Raw genomic sequence first — 15225 nt, forward strand, 5'->3', positions numbered from 1 at the left:
CAGGTAGCATTATGGCCTCATATCTATAGGTTTTTGGATTCATATTTGAGCCCAGTTAAGTGAGTGCACAGGCTGTGCCTTTACATTTTCTATTTGTCCTTTCCGTGTACTTTCACACATTATCAGAACAGGGCCCTGTGGATTTTTTTGGCGTGACTCTGTACTGCAATAGACTGACATCCCTGTGTTCATGGTCAAAGACATGATAAAAAAATTATTTGCTTCATCATCAGATGATTTCATAGGGACCAAATGAAAAAGAAACCGCTTTTGCCTTGAACAGAATTTTTTTTTTTATGAGAAATTTTAATTGCTTACGTAAATGAAGCATTTCTATTGTACACTGCAATGTCTAATAATGTAAATTTTCAATATTCATCTGATCACAGTATCAAAAGCCAACATATATATTAAACATACATTCCTGCATTGTAAATTTTACGATATAAAAAAAGATGCTCAGATTTCTAACAGGGCTCTATTGAGACATCAGTCGGCCGATGAAGTCAAAAGCCACATGACTCAACAAGAAAAGCAGTTGCTGGTGTTTTGAGCTGAAGTGTCTAGGCTAAAATCATAAGTGCTACAGTAGCACTCCTCACATATTTGCGAAGACGCCTCCTTCTACCAATGTCTAACTTGGTATCCGCAGAACAGGCACCTAATCTTCACACAGTGCAGACCCATAGCACTGAGAAACGAAAGAAGCTCATTTATTTGATATTTATTTGAAATATTCCAGCACAAGAACATATCAACTGAGAGAATCAGCAATACTGATTTCTCTTTTCCTGTAAATATATAATAAATCCCACTGTGTTCTGTCTGTATACTGCATAAACCACGGCTGGCAAAAGCAAGGTATGTAATTATTTTACAAAAGATGCCACTGGCACTGCAAAACACAATGTGTGCCAGGAAATTGCAGGCCAGGGATCAAGCAAAGCAAAATTCACATGTTCAAAACAAGAAGTACAAAGCTAACATACAGAGTCTATAATAGACAGGGAACCGTTTTGATTGGTGGCGACAACTACAACTGTTTCAAGCCGCTGTCTGTGTGGACCAGGGGATATCTGGGCTCTTCACTGTCAATGCCTAGGTGCTTGATTGTTTCGCACTATAGCGAACACCTACAGTGGGAACAGAAGCTTTGTTGTCATTGCTTAGTTAAAGAAAGAAATGGGCCTTAGTGTGTGACCACATGCCCCCCATAATGTTATGTTATTAGGCCAAGTTATAAGATTAATTATAAATGGCTCATCTTGTGTTTATTTCATCACATTAGTCATCAAAGGAGCAAATTAACGAACAATACTGGTATATGTTAAATTTTTGACCACATAAAAAGATACTGGTCATGAGAATTTTTAATTTCTTAAAATCTATATTGGAGACAAGTTGCTCATATGGGTTGGGCCTTAGTTTTTAATCTGCAGTTTCTCATTCAATGGTAACTGAATGAAAGTACTATCTACATTCAAAATGGCTGACAAGCTGTAAAAGTCTATCCTTATTACTAAAAGCAGGTACATTTAATGCAGAGTGCTACAAACATGAGTAGCTATGAAAACAGGGGCATTACTATGAATTTTCCCTGGCGAACCCAGGTCCTTCCGGATCAGCCTGTGTCATTCACCTGGGTTCCCTGTTCTTCCTCACCAGACTGACAAAGGTGTCAATCTCAGCTGCGGTGATGTGCTTCTCCAGCAGCTTGCGGTTGTTATGCAGCAGGGCCGTGATGGTATCCTCAGCCAGCACGTCGTACCCGATCTGCTTCTGCATGAAGCGGAACTGTTTCGCTATGTATTCCTGCACAGGGACAAGGACAACTGGTGATGCCAAGCATGATTCCAGCTGATCGCATGACATTTTCACAAAAGTGCGGCAATTTGTTTATTTTTTTATTTTTTTTTTTTTTTATTTTTTTTTTATTTATTTATTTATTTATTGTTTATTTTTTTTATTAGATGCTGTGCTATGTACTTCTACCTAAAGAAAAAACTGCTGGCCAACTGCTGGACAGATTCAAATTACATGAGCCATAAAAGGGTTAGAAAACTTGGAACAAAAAATATGGAAAACTTGGAACAAAATGTCTCAGATTATTTTCTTTTTGTTACATTTTTCTTCCAGCTACTGTATGACTAGGGGATTTAGGAAATAAGGAAAAGACACAGGGGAGTTTTTGACACTAGCCCTATCTATCACAACTCCACAGAGTCCATCTAACCAACCTGGTTCTTCCGGTAGTCTTGCTGAGAGTGGCGCAGCACGCGGTAGCAGAGGCGGCAGATGTGCCGGAAGGGGGCGTGCCGCTGGTCAGCCAGCTCCTCCAATCGCAGCATTGGACCATCTCCGCTGTCTGTGAAGGGGGCCTGCAGTAGCTTGAAGATCTGAAATAAGCAATTGTGGAAGCCTTTAATGGGCAATAACTATAACACTGGATTTCACCCAGAGGTACATATATCTTCTCTTTACCCAACTGAGCATATTGCTTTGTGCGAAACCCGAATGGAGATGTTTAGTGATGCAAAGAGGACATCTGGCAGCGCAGACCACATGCATTCATCTTGGCGCAACAAGCTACTAAACAGCTGAAGTTGCTAAAATGACCCACTTATGGTGTTAAATAAAGTCCACCAATCAACTCACATTTGCCACAGTTCCTGTACCACCAAAGTTATGCAGCGCCTGGAAGCTCTCTGTGCTATGCGTCAGACACCAGGTGTGGATGTCAACGTCTACCCACCTGCTTGAGGATGTTCTGCTCCCTCATGAGCTTCTGCCGCTCTCGGTTTGGCTTGTTGACCATGATCTCCAGAACGTCCTGGCCATTGTTGGGAATGTCCACCACAAAGAAGACCAGGTCCTCTAACAGTTTAGTGACAAACCTACAGTGAGAAAAAAGTTGGGTACAGAGTACCTTTAGTCACCAGAGATCACAGCTTTCAACCAACAAAAATGTTTCGCAAAATTTATGAGCTGATACATATCTGAATAAGTCAAAGACTTTCACAAGTATTAACTGAGAAAGAGGCTTTCGGTATTTACTCATGTGTAGTATTTAGTTTGCAATTCTGCTTTATTCTACCACAGTGTCTAGACATGGGTAGAAAACTACGAGGTCCCACCTCCTCTCGTTCTGCGTAATAGTTCCTTTCTCCAGTTTTCCAGCAATGGATGCCAGCACTTTGCTGGCATCGTTAGCAAAGTCCAAGTCTCGTACTTCAGCTGGGGAAACGGGCACTATGGCAAACGCCTCCTTATCCTCTTTAAGAGCAGATGTGCCAATCTGAAGGAATAACAGAAATATTCGCTGTTTGTTTATAATATATCACACACAAAACCTCCACCACAGCCAGAAACGAAACTCTAGGGCCCCATGTGACAGAAAAGACCTTCAGCGATGAGCGCTTCACTTACACAAAGCATCACCGGCTTCTCCTCCTCCTTGTCAATCGGGTTGTTGGTGCTGTGGACCCACGTGTTGGTGCACAGGTGCCTGAGCCTGACGTAGGAGTTTCTACAGGAGCACAGAATCAATGCGACACAAACCAATCAGTAGTCTGAGAGGACACAGGACAAAGGTCAAGCAGGAATACTCTTATAATAAATTTTTAAAAATATAATAATTATTAAGAATAGAATTCCTGCATGGTTGTGTAAGGAATCATTTACGTAATTAAACTTTACAAAAAAGTCTAGACGAGGAAATACCCAGTCTACCACAGAGACAGGAGAAGAGAAGAGCACTCACAAAAATATTCTATCCATACATTTCAAAAGCCTAAATACCAAAGAGAACACTGGAATTTTACAGAACTACTTTGTAGGCAGTATGGTCTCAGAATGATAAGAGTACAAAAACGTTTGGAAAAATAGGGAGAGCTGTACATGCTGGACAAACACCTGACATTAGTTGTGCTTTGACGTCTCTCACACACATGCCTGTGCACACACACACTTCCCTGGAATATACATTAAGGCTGCAGTGAGCGACTGCCAGGCTGCACAAGTAAAACACTTAGAATTTTGAACTTCTCAGACTAAGATGTGCTCAGTCTGTAGGAGCCGAACACATATGAAGACAAGTCAACAGAAGTCAGATTGTATGTGGCGCCCAGCCAGCAACAAACCCACTTTTTTAAAAGATATGATTCTCACAAAAATGCCTATTGCTACCAAAGTAAAAGCCACAGAAGGCGTCCCTAAAGGAAAGAGCAGCCCAATGTTTGATCACAGTCTCTCATGCCCTGACGAACTGGAAATGCCAGACTTTGACTTCAACTGTGATCAAGGCTCTCCTCTTCTTACATCTCGCTGGCTGGATGCTAATGATATGTGGACAGATAGTGAAATATCAGTTCTTTCGTTCAGAATGTTCCATTGTGAGAATCGATTGTAATGCTAAAATACTATTTTTTTAATTGTTTATATTATTATAGGGAGCAGGACATGAATTACTACCAGGACCAAAACATCAGTGTTCGGACAGGAGCTGCTGCAGCTTCGCTCTGCTCTTCTGAAGAGGTGACTTGAAAGGATTCACCTGAAAAACGTTTGTGTCAAAAGTGATTGCCCTTGTGTCGCTGCTACACAGGGCAATAGTGCCCACTGTGCCTGAGAGTAGCTCCTTTGTCACATGACAAGAGGCACATGAGCATGGTTAGTGGCCCCGGTGCCGTTTCAGTTATCAGAGGGGGGGTGGGAAAAGGGGGGGGGGGGCTTACATTAAAGCACCTCTGCAGACAAGTGGCACTGCGATGTGAGCACCGATTCCTGGGCACTAACGTAAAGCTGCGAGCGCCATCTTGGACATAAGGTTTAAAAAAATCTCGTGCTTCTTGTCACGGATAACGCTGAAACCACGCTAACACACAGGAAGCTTATCAGATGGCAGAGTCACCACCTCTCCACAGATCCTGCACTTGCCTAAATCTTTAACAGTCATGGCGACTGTTACGGGGGGTTACAGGAATATATTTAATAAAACACATATCTATTGTACCATCTAATGTATGAAGTTGCATGATCCAGTTTTTTACCTGTTAGCATAAAGAAGTGATGTACCTAATGATGCATGTAAGCCAATATATAGGCTGTAGGCTACTGTGTTGTTCTGTGGGCTACTATCTAAAACAGATACTATTGATTTTCCATTTAATGCAAACAAGAAGACTTAAGAATAAGGATACCAACCTTGGCAATACTTGGTACCAGATCATTAAAAAAAAGTGAAAAACAGTGGTATCACCCATCCCAAATGACTATATTACAGCTAGTCCTAGTCCAGTGATCCATACTTTGAGAAACTCTGTGGTGAAGCTGGGATGTCCTACCTTGGTACAAGGGAGTCCCCACCTCTCAGAGTGGTAGGGTCCAGCTCAAATATGGACGAGATGTCATTGCCATCGGGGACCGAGACCAGCGTATACATGACCTTCTCCTGGGTTGTGCGAAGCCGTGCTCGAAGGGCTTCCTGGTCGGAGTCCAGCTGGGAGTGCAGGAGGAATGTGTTAAACAGGCAGCCAGGGCCCATCAATGGCGAAAATGGTCTACGCATGGTATGGTCTACGCATGGAATGGTCTACGCATGGAATGGTCTACGCATGGAATGGTCTACGCATGGAATGGTCTACGCATGGAATGGTCTACGCATGGAATGGTCTACGCATGGCAGTCCAAGCGGGGGCTAACAGCCTGACAATTTTATGGTCAGTTTCATTAGCACTGAACATAACTGTGGCCAATTACTGTCAATAGTAAAAATAAAAGGAAAATTATTACGAGTATTTATGAGCAAACAACATTTCATAAAAACTATTAATCACAAATACTATACAGAAAGAATCTGGGGAAGCACTTCTCCTAAATAAGTGAGCACCAGTGACAACAATAACCTTCATATTATATTGCCTTTGCTGGAAGTATTTCCTCATTCAATAAACAATACATTTTTGGGTGATTCAAATAATTGCATAAATGAAATCCTTGCCTTCGTTAAACTCAGTAAAACTTTAGTTAAGAATGGTTAAAGTTGGTTACATGAACTTCTCAGAGTAGAAGAATAAAGTGTATATTTCAAATTTTTAATCCATTGTTTAATTATGTAAATCAGATTAAAATGATCATATACCACTAGTTTGTGAATCTATATCTGAAACATCCAAAAAATGCTCGTCACACAGCAAAAGCATTTTCCAATTTAAGGGACACTAGACAGTTTCATTCACAATAATTCCATTTCATTTGCATAATATGACTAAGTGACTACAGTTTTTAATTTTATATATTTAACTGTATATTTTTTTTTATTAAATATGAACTATATATTTGAATATGCAACTTTGTGTACTGTTAAAAAAAAATCAATAACAGAAGCACATTGAAAGGAGAATTAGCCGCATTATGATGTTTCAGTATGCTAAGAAGCTTATATTTGTGATAGAAACTAAAACAAAGAAAATGCTGTTACGTATGGCTTGAATTCATTACATGTAAATGGCCTGTGTTATTTTTATGTAAAAAATGATAAGAAAACAATACTTATGGATCCCTCACTTTTTGGAAATTTAGATTAACATATCCTACATCCTGTATTGCTTTCATTTTTTCCCCATCAAAACCCAAAACAAAGCCTACCCCTGATCCAGCACATCAAAACTTTACAACCAGAAGGCGACATCCGTATTTCCGCATGTTCCAGCCCAGAAGAGCAAGCTGCACCAAGCCAAAGGATGAAAAATGCAAGAGCGACATCTTGTGGTCAGTGCAGGCATTAGCTCTCAAATTATACAAAATATTAAAGATAATTATATTCTGCGGCTACATTTACTTAACATGTGACCTACATTTTTGTATTAAGTATTAATTGTTTATATTAACTACAACTTTTTTTCTTCTATATAAAATGCTTCCAAAATAGTTTGAAAAACTACTGAACAGAAAAAAACACTATGTGATACCTGCAGAAATGCATCGACCTTCTATTGTGTGACACAAGTGAGACATACAGTCCTAAATTTCCTAACCTCCGTCCTACTGTGTCAACTGAATACAGACTAACTGTCACAGGATAATTTATTTAAAATCAAATCATTTGCCTAGCAGGCATGGTACTGCACGTAAATGACCTGGGCTGATTTACATGCAGGGACCCACAGCGCAGTGCTGTGAGCTGCACAGCTGCTCACTGAAGCTACTCATGCAGGGAGTTCATCCCAAAAAACTGCAGGCGGCAAGTCTAACAGATTCACCGCTAAGCCCCCCACGCTCCCGTTTTGGTGCATAAAAGACAACGGCAAAAACCACCCGGGTCAAAAACCAGAATGTGACTCGCCAAAATATCTAGAGAACAAGCTGACAGGAACCTTTTATCAAAGATGATGACCCACAGCTTATCTTACTGTCACACAGACACACAGGCCACCCATGTCCCCATGTCTGGCCACAGGATCTCACTTACTGATGAACGAGAATCAAGGCACTCTTCTTCATAATCCGGGTTCACCTGAAAGCAGTCAATAGCACTGAATAATAAATAAATAATAATAATAATAATAACAACAATAATGTCGATAATAATAATAACAGGAAGTCAGCTGGTAAAAACAAGTTCCATTCAAGTTCATCGTATAAGTACCAGTCCTGAAGCTTACATTCTATTTTCCGCCTTTGAAAATATGTTGTTTTAAAACTTCAGAATTTTATCATTATGCCCTGTTGCTGACCTAATGGTGGATATATGCAAACAAAAAAAAGCATGACAAACAAAGTCTGTGTGATAGTTACACATTATTAATAAAAATAAATAAATTAATTAATTAAAAAAAAGTGAACTGTTTACATGATTTTTGGATCAAAACATGAAAAATATGGAAGTGCGTGTCTCTGGCTGACGTGCTTCTAGGAAGATCCAAGCTGACCTCTGCAGCCAGGTAATGTCCCGTCGCCAGATGCTTAAACCTGAAGAGGCTGTTCCAGTAGCCAGCTCCCCCCCGGCAGGGGTCGTGCTGGACCACCTGATGAGCAGAAGCCCAAGAGGCACCATGAGGAATGGCAGGGATAGACAGGAAATACTAATATGCATTCAGCTTGATCTACTGGAGGATCTGGGGAAGATGTCCAGAGGTCCCATAGTGCTGAGCTTAACATAAATAGCAGGCTTGCAGGCCTTACTGCAGAAAGCCTCGTCCGTCATTCTACGTTTCACATTCAGATATCTCACTTCACTTTTCATTTACATCTAGTACCAACCTTGAAGTGACATTTTGAAATGAAGTGCAATAAGTCAAATTATGACCATCTGTTTTCACTGCCATGGGGACGAACGTCCAGCCGCACCAGCGCCTGTCACACACTTACCTCCACCTCCCACAAGGCCTTGCTGCTGGTGGCGGACGTGGCAGACTGACGCCCTGTAGTCCGCAGGAAGACGTACTGCTTCTTCCGGTGGTCATCGCAGGTGAGGAACTTCTCCTGCTCTGCATGGAACAGCCGGACCACATCGCCCTGGCAACCGGAGGGGAGGAGTACAGCAGCCGCATCTTTACACCAGCAAGTATTAATGACTCAATTTTATGTAAAAATACTCTTATTATGTGAAATAAAACAAAAATGCTACAGAATTACTGAAACCTGATTCATACCCCTTTCAAAACAACGTCCTGGTTGTCACTCCATTTCATGAACAGAACAATTTTCCAGCTAGTGTTGCAATTCACAGAGTTCACCTGAAAGGGAACAAGTGCAAAAAAAAAAGATGAGAATGCTACTGCAAAATGAAGCAGGACCTCAGTCATTTGACCACTCAGTTCACATCTGTATTTTATATGTTTTCCCCGGAATTTTGAAATGAATCGAATTGCTTTATGTGGCTTGATCTGAGGCATCCAAAGTGTGTATACAGTATGTATATACAGGTTGGGCCAAGAGTAGGTGCACAGTGTTTATTTTACAGTACTGATTGGATCAGGTTTAGTCTCTCAGGCGTTCAAAATGTCCTCCATCCACGTTGATACATTCCTGGAGCCTGCCATTGACACTGAGACACACTTTAGCACACAAATCCCGGTTAGCGTCAATGTCCAGAAATGCTTGCGAGATGAACTCCTTCAATTCCCCCACTATGTGCGCTTCCCCTCAAAAACCTAAGAGACTAAACATGACCCAATCACTACTGGAAAATAAACACTGTATGCCTACCTTTGGCCCACCCTGTCTAAACTTAGTTTTTGAAACTAATTAACTCCAATAAAATCTTTAAGAATGCTGGTTTCTCTGAGGTAACTTTCTGTTATATTAAGTTACAAGGCAATAGTCTGATAATTGCTAATCAAACTGAGTATCTGTGGACCGACCGTGTCAAGATTCAAGGTGCTTTATTGCCGTCAGCAGCAGCGTACATATGCATAGTGAGATGAGACGACGTTTCTCCATGGACCGGCGTACAAAATACATCGGCATAAAGCAAAAATACAACGTGCATATAGACAAACACAACACTAGGTAATATAGGGCCATGGAGCATCGAGGACTTTCTTTACATATATAAATATAAATATAAATATGACCGGCATAGTGTGACAGAGAGCCACTCAGCAGCACGTCGGGTATCAGATTATTGCATATAAGGTGCTTTCAGCAGCATTGCTACCATATTGGTAGAATTATGTTCAGGCATTATGGTCAAACCAGACCAGAAGCCATAAATCACATTTGCTTCATAAAAATTCCGAGCTGCCATAAGTCTAACCCTAATACTCAAAATGTGCTGCCAGTCTAACTACCCATTTATAAAACCCCCACGGCATAAACCCACAGAAAGCCAGAGCGTCTGCCGTCTTCACCAAAGCAGAAGGTTCCAGCTAATATACAAGCTTAAATCATAAATGTATCCATGTCCTGGCCTTCGCTATTTTACACTGGCTAATAGCAATGCCAGCTAACACAATTACTGCCCTTTGCTTTATTACACTCACTTAACTGTGTTATTATAATATATATGACATGACATACGGAAGTACTTAAATAGACCAACACTGGGAACCAGCATGAGCTCCCAAAGTGCACTTGAAGACAACTTCACTGTGGAGAGGCAAGCGAATTTGTATCTGTTTTACCACTGAAAAAGAAAACCATCTCCAGACAATGTGTAAGATACGTATGCAGGTGTGTATACACACACACACACACACACACACACACACACACACACACACACACACACACACAGACATATATACACATATACATATATATATACACATATACATATATATACACATACATATATACAGATACATATACATACATAGATATATATATATAGATATAGATAGATATATAGATATAGATAGATATCGATATATATAGATATATATAGATATATATAGATATAGATATATATAGATATGCCTACTTTATAATGCACATTGCCTGATCCTCTACACAAATGAATACACACAGCACACATACAGGGTCAGGAGGATTAGTTTGCTGTTGGACTAAGCATGGTAACGGCCAGAAGGCCTGATCCAAGCACCTCTGATCACTGCATAACCGCTGGCCTCATACATAATGGTTCTTACATACAGCCACCCCCCTGGGATTTCCATGCACTACAGTGTCTATATGGAGTTTTCTATACTCAGCAAGCTAAGGGGCTGTCATTCAAGGTCAATTTATAGAGACAAAAGGTTATGTCTGCTGGAGTCACTTACTATAAATAAGAGGAGCAAAATACGATTCGCCAGACCACGGCTCTTCATTAGTCTAACAAGCAGAACGCTCTTCATGTACACAGAAAGCATCATACAATACCTACCCCTGGTAGATTCCTTAGACATAACAGTTTAAATATTTTTTGTGGTTATATATACTCAGTGACAAAAAAAAGTTAAGCACCCAGACGGAGTGGTGGAAATGAAATGAATCTGCACGTAGTGAAAGGTCATGTGACTGTATGACAATGATTATAATATCAGATCAAACGGATCGGTGGCAGTATGGGCACACTGCTGGCCCCATGTCTGGATACATGTGATGATGCGGTGAGGAAGGGAGTCGTACAGCCGCTGTATCCTCTCCTGTGGCAAGTTGGCCAGCAGCTGTTGTAACTGGCCCTCGAGATCCTGCAGACTGGCACTGGGTTTGAGTTGAGGTCCAAACTGATCCCACACGTTCCATTGGGAAAAGATCGGGGGACCTGGCTGGTCATGGGAGGACCTCAACATGACGCAGGCCGTCCATAGAGAAACGTGCCGTGTGTGTACCAGGGTGCTGTCTTATTGAAAGGCTGTACCATGGTGCTGTCTCAGGAGGGGTAAGACATGCGGACGCAGGATGTCACTGACGTAGCGCTGTGCCGTCAGGGTCCCCGAATCACTACCAGAGATGACCTGAAGTCACACCCTATGGCTCCCCACACCATGATGCCACGAGTAACATCGCTGGGTCTCTCCACAACATTGACAGGATCGGTCCTCTCCCCTTGGCGCCGCCATCCGTGGTCATGCAGAACGAAGACTCATCGCTGAACATGGTATAATGCCACCCGTCATCAGTCCATGCCTCCCAGTTATGCCACCACTCCAAACACAGCTTCTCTGTACTGGTATCAATGGCAGCCTACGCATGGGACGGTGAATCCATAGTCCAGCTCATGCCAGTCGTCCAGACACGGTGCAGGATGACATGGGGCGCTGTAGAGAGTCCAATGCCTGTGTCCGGATGGCAGGCGCAGATGTCATAGGGTTCTGTAATGCTTGGTGCACAATATGACGATCCTCCCTTGGTGTGGTCTGTTCTTGGGCGACCGGAACCTTCACAACGTGTGTGGCTGTCCTCACATGCCCATTGGTTCCAACATCGGGTGACTGACATCTGCATGCCCCACATGCCGGGCAACTGCACGATACCACCACCCGACCTCGTGCAAACCCACAATGCAATGCGACCCCTATCAAACTCCATCAAGTGCTGGTAATGCTGTCTAATGCGCCTGTGAGGCATCCTCTGTGTCTGGCGATTAGACATTCCAGGTCCTTGGAAATCAAATCATTTACATACCCATCGCTGGACTGCACGGGTACCAAGTTACAGCCAAATCAGACCATTACTTCTGGCTGCTTACATTTTTTTAGTCACTGAGTGTATTTATGGTGCTTTGTAGCCTCACAGCTCCAGGGCTGTAGGTTCAATATCACCGACGAGGAGCCTTCATGTCCTCCCTGCATTCACACAGGCTTCCTTCAGCTACTCTAACCCCCCATCCAGCCACACACACACACAGATATGAGTAAAACACTACCAAGACCCCCATATGAAAGCAAATAATGTTGGCCATCTCATAAAAATGGTGTCAAGGTCTGGGTTATATTAGTCGGATATATTAACATCAGTACTTGTAGTTGACATGTTGAATAAAGAAGAAATGGGTAGGAGTAAAGTTTTGAATCATTATGGCCAGACAACTGGGTCAGAGCCTCACCAATATGGTAAGGCTTGTGGGGTGCTCAGAATCAGCTGGACTGAGTACCTACTGAGTACTTACTGAGTACTCAGATGAGAGGAATACTATGAACCACTAACAAGGCGTTGGGCAGCCAGGACTCGAAGCGGGATGTGAATGAAGGCTATCCCATGCGGTACAAACTAACAGGTCTACTATGTCACAAATGGCAGATTATTCCCTTGATAATCATCAAAATGATGTGTCTCGACACACAGGGCGAGAAACCCTGCTGCTTCTGGGGCTAAATAACCACAATTAGACTTGTGTGCCTGGCCGTCCACATGATGCAACAGCAAAACAGAATTCATCGCACAAGGCAACCTTTTTCCATGGCTCCAAGGTCGAGCTCTGACATTTGTGTGCCCATTGTAGACACTATTTCCCAGATAGACAATGTTATTCGCTTCACGTTCGGCTGGTCATAATATTTTGGCTCATCGGTGCATATATATGATAACAGAATTAATGGCTTTATTAAAATAAAAAACAATGTTTGCTATGTCTTAATATACGTGGGGGCTTCAGATGTCCAGTGTGCTGCAGGGACATACCTCATTGCACCCAGGATTGTCCACCAGTTGGTGGCTACTGGCATGCAGAGGCTGGCCAGCATTAACCGGGTTGAGAACCACCTTGTCCCCAATCACCACCTGGCAGATCAATAAAGAGAAAATGTCAAAATTCAGTTCTCGGTGCATTCCCCATTCTCCATGCATGCACACAGACACCCATATTCCCTGCCCCATATGTGCATATGAGGTCCTGGGTCTCTGATCACCAGCTCGATTTGGTGTCACATTAGGCCCTACAGGAAAGGCCAACCTGCAGTCGACTGTAGCCTATCAAGACCCTTAATTTACACTGGCTTTCAGAAAGGCTACCGGTACCAACGGTGTGTACGTTCCATGAAAATATCCAGTGGCCACACAGTACAACATTCAGGTAAAATCTGAAATTTACATTAAAAAATTAAACATAGCGAACATTAAAAATGTCATTAGACATTTAAGACCAAAGAAAATTCCGAGTGATTACTAGAAAGCACATCACAGTATCAGTCTGGTAATGCTAACTGCTCTGTCAAAGCCATGGCCAGCTAGGTAAGTACTGGAGCGAGATGATTTAGGATTTAACCAGTGCTTAATCTCCGCCTTCAGTCTGCATGCTTGTGTGACAACTCAGAGACAGGAGGCTTCCCACTAATGCTGTACTCCTGCCCAGCAACCTAGACCTGGCGTCAGTGTGCAAAACTAACATCGGGCTGCTGAAAGTGGACAGGGATGAAAAACATGTAAAACATCTCAAACTTACTTCCCTAATGCAAGAGGAGATTATACATAAGCATACGTCTCATCTTCCAGCTGATACAAGTCACAAACTCCAGGATACTTTTAATAATGGTTGTCTGATGGTATTTAATAATACATCATGAGGGCGTTCGGTAGATGACACACACTGGACACTGGCTCAATGCTCGACGCTGTGCTGCATAAATGGGTCACTTAAGCCTACTCAGTCAAAGCTGGCAGGTCTGCAGATGTGGCAGGATCTTTAAGCGATGCTACTGCAGAGCTCTGGGGGCAACGGAGGAGGGAGGCACAGCACTGGCAGCAAGGTCCTGAGGAATATCAGGAAGCTCCTCAGGCAGAGGAGGAAGGACAGTGAGCAGGAAGAGAGGCTGATATAGAAGATAAGAGCAGAGAACTCCATACTGTCACGTGATGATGGAAGGCAGAGGCCAAACCAGGAAAATCAGATTCATCTCACCAGTCGCAGGTCACAAAGCCAACAATTAGCATATCCCACGCCAACACACAATACTGCATGAGGCAATTAAATATTTCCCAATAAAATTCTTTGTCCATCATCAACTTGGACATTTAGAGCTGGAATCCTTCCAACACATCTACTCTTGATGGTTTTCCTGTAGAAAATGCTTAATTAGAACATTTAGCCAAATGCAGCCACACAGACAACATGAGGAGCTTTAATTCCCAGGATAAGTGACATATAACCAGCGTCCAGCTGACACTTACACTGTCTCCAATGGAGCGCAGCTTGTAAAAGGGCTGTATGTAGAACCAAGAGCCTTCGTTTCCAGCAGCGTCCAGCATCACCCGCATAGCATTCTTCTCAAGAAGGGCAGGCAGACGCTTGTTTACCGTCAGGTACTTATTACTCTTCAGATGCAACAGCTGCAAGTGTGAGTCAGAGCCAATCAGAGACAAAACAGACTCTCCCACCCTGGATCTTCTTTCCAAGGCAAAAGAAAGAAATACTTGCGAATATTAAGTATCGCCCAATAAACACAAACATGAGTTCAACTGGAATCAGTCTTCTGCAAGAGTTACAGAGGAGTGGGAGAAGGGAATATTTCTGAATGAATACAAAATATTATTTCACTGAAGTCGTGTTAGTCAACCTCTTTCCAAGTAATTTGTATTTAAAAATGGCAGAGATATTGCCAAACAGAGTCTTCAATGCACCCAAACAAATGGACAATAAGAATAACCAAACCACACAGAACTATTCCAAATAAAACTACATAAATAACAAGAATACTCAGTTTTCTGTTCATTGACAAATTGTCCAAACCAGTTAAGGTAGTGGAAAACTTATATTACAGATAATTTTTTGGTGAGTAAATACAATTTGCCTTTGGTTCAGCTGACACATTAATTTGGGGCTGATATAGACAAAGCATATTT

General features: G+C 42.2%; 1 protein-coding gene across 10 annotated transcripts in view; it reads right to left on the reverse strand.

Moving 5' to 3' along the window:
- Positions 1-15225, reverse strand: part of LOC111840603 (inositol 1,4,5-trisphosphate-gated calcium channel ITPR1) — a 100084-nt gene that overhangs the window by 60901 nt on the left and 23958 nt on the right. For all 10 annotated transcript variants that reach the window (XM_023805596.2, XM_023805598.2, XM_023805601.2 and 7 more), the window contains exons 6-17: positions 14554-14712; positions 13069-13167; positions 8652-8735; positions 8368-8514; positions 7929-8024; positions 7469-7513; positions 5343-5497; positions 3427-3526; positions 3135-3295; positions 2753-2894; positions 2238-2396; positions 1640-1812 (exon numbers count right to left, since the gene is read on the reverse strand). In XM_023805596.2, the coding sequence (XP_023661364.1) occupies positions 1640-1812; positions 2238-2396; positions 2753-2894; positions 3135-3295; positions 3427-3526; positions 5343-5497; positions 7469-7513; positions 7929-8024; positions 8368-8514; positions 8652-8735; positions 13069-13167; positions 14554-14712 (1520 nt within the window). The remainder of the gene's footprint in view (positions 1-1639; positions 1813-2237; positions 2397-2752; positions 2895-3134; positions 3296-3426; positions 3527-5342; positions 5498-7468; positions 7514-7928; positions 8025-8367; positions 8515-8651; positions 8736-13068; positions 13168-14553; positions 14713-15225) is intronic.

Source organism: Paramormyrops kingsleyae, chromosome 6 (genome assembly GCF_048594095.1).
Source record: "Paramormyrops kingsleyae isolate MSU_618 chromosome 6, PKINGS_0.4, whole genome shotgun sequence".
Taxonomy (NCBI): domain Eukaryota; kingdom Metazoa; phylum Chordata; class Actinopteri; order Osteoglossiformes; family Mormyridae; genus Paramormyrops; species Paramormyrops kingsleyae.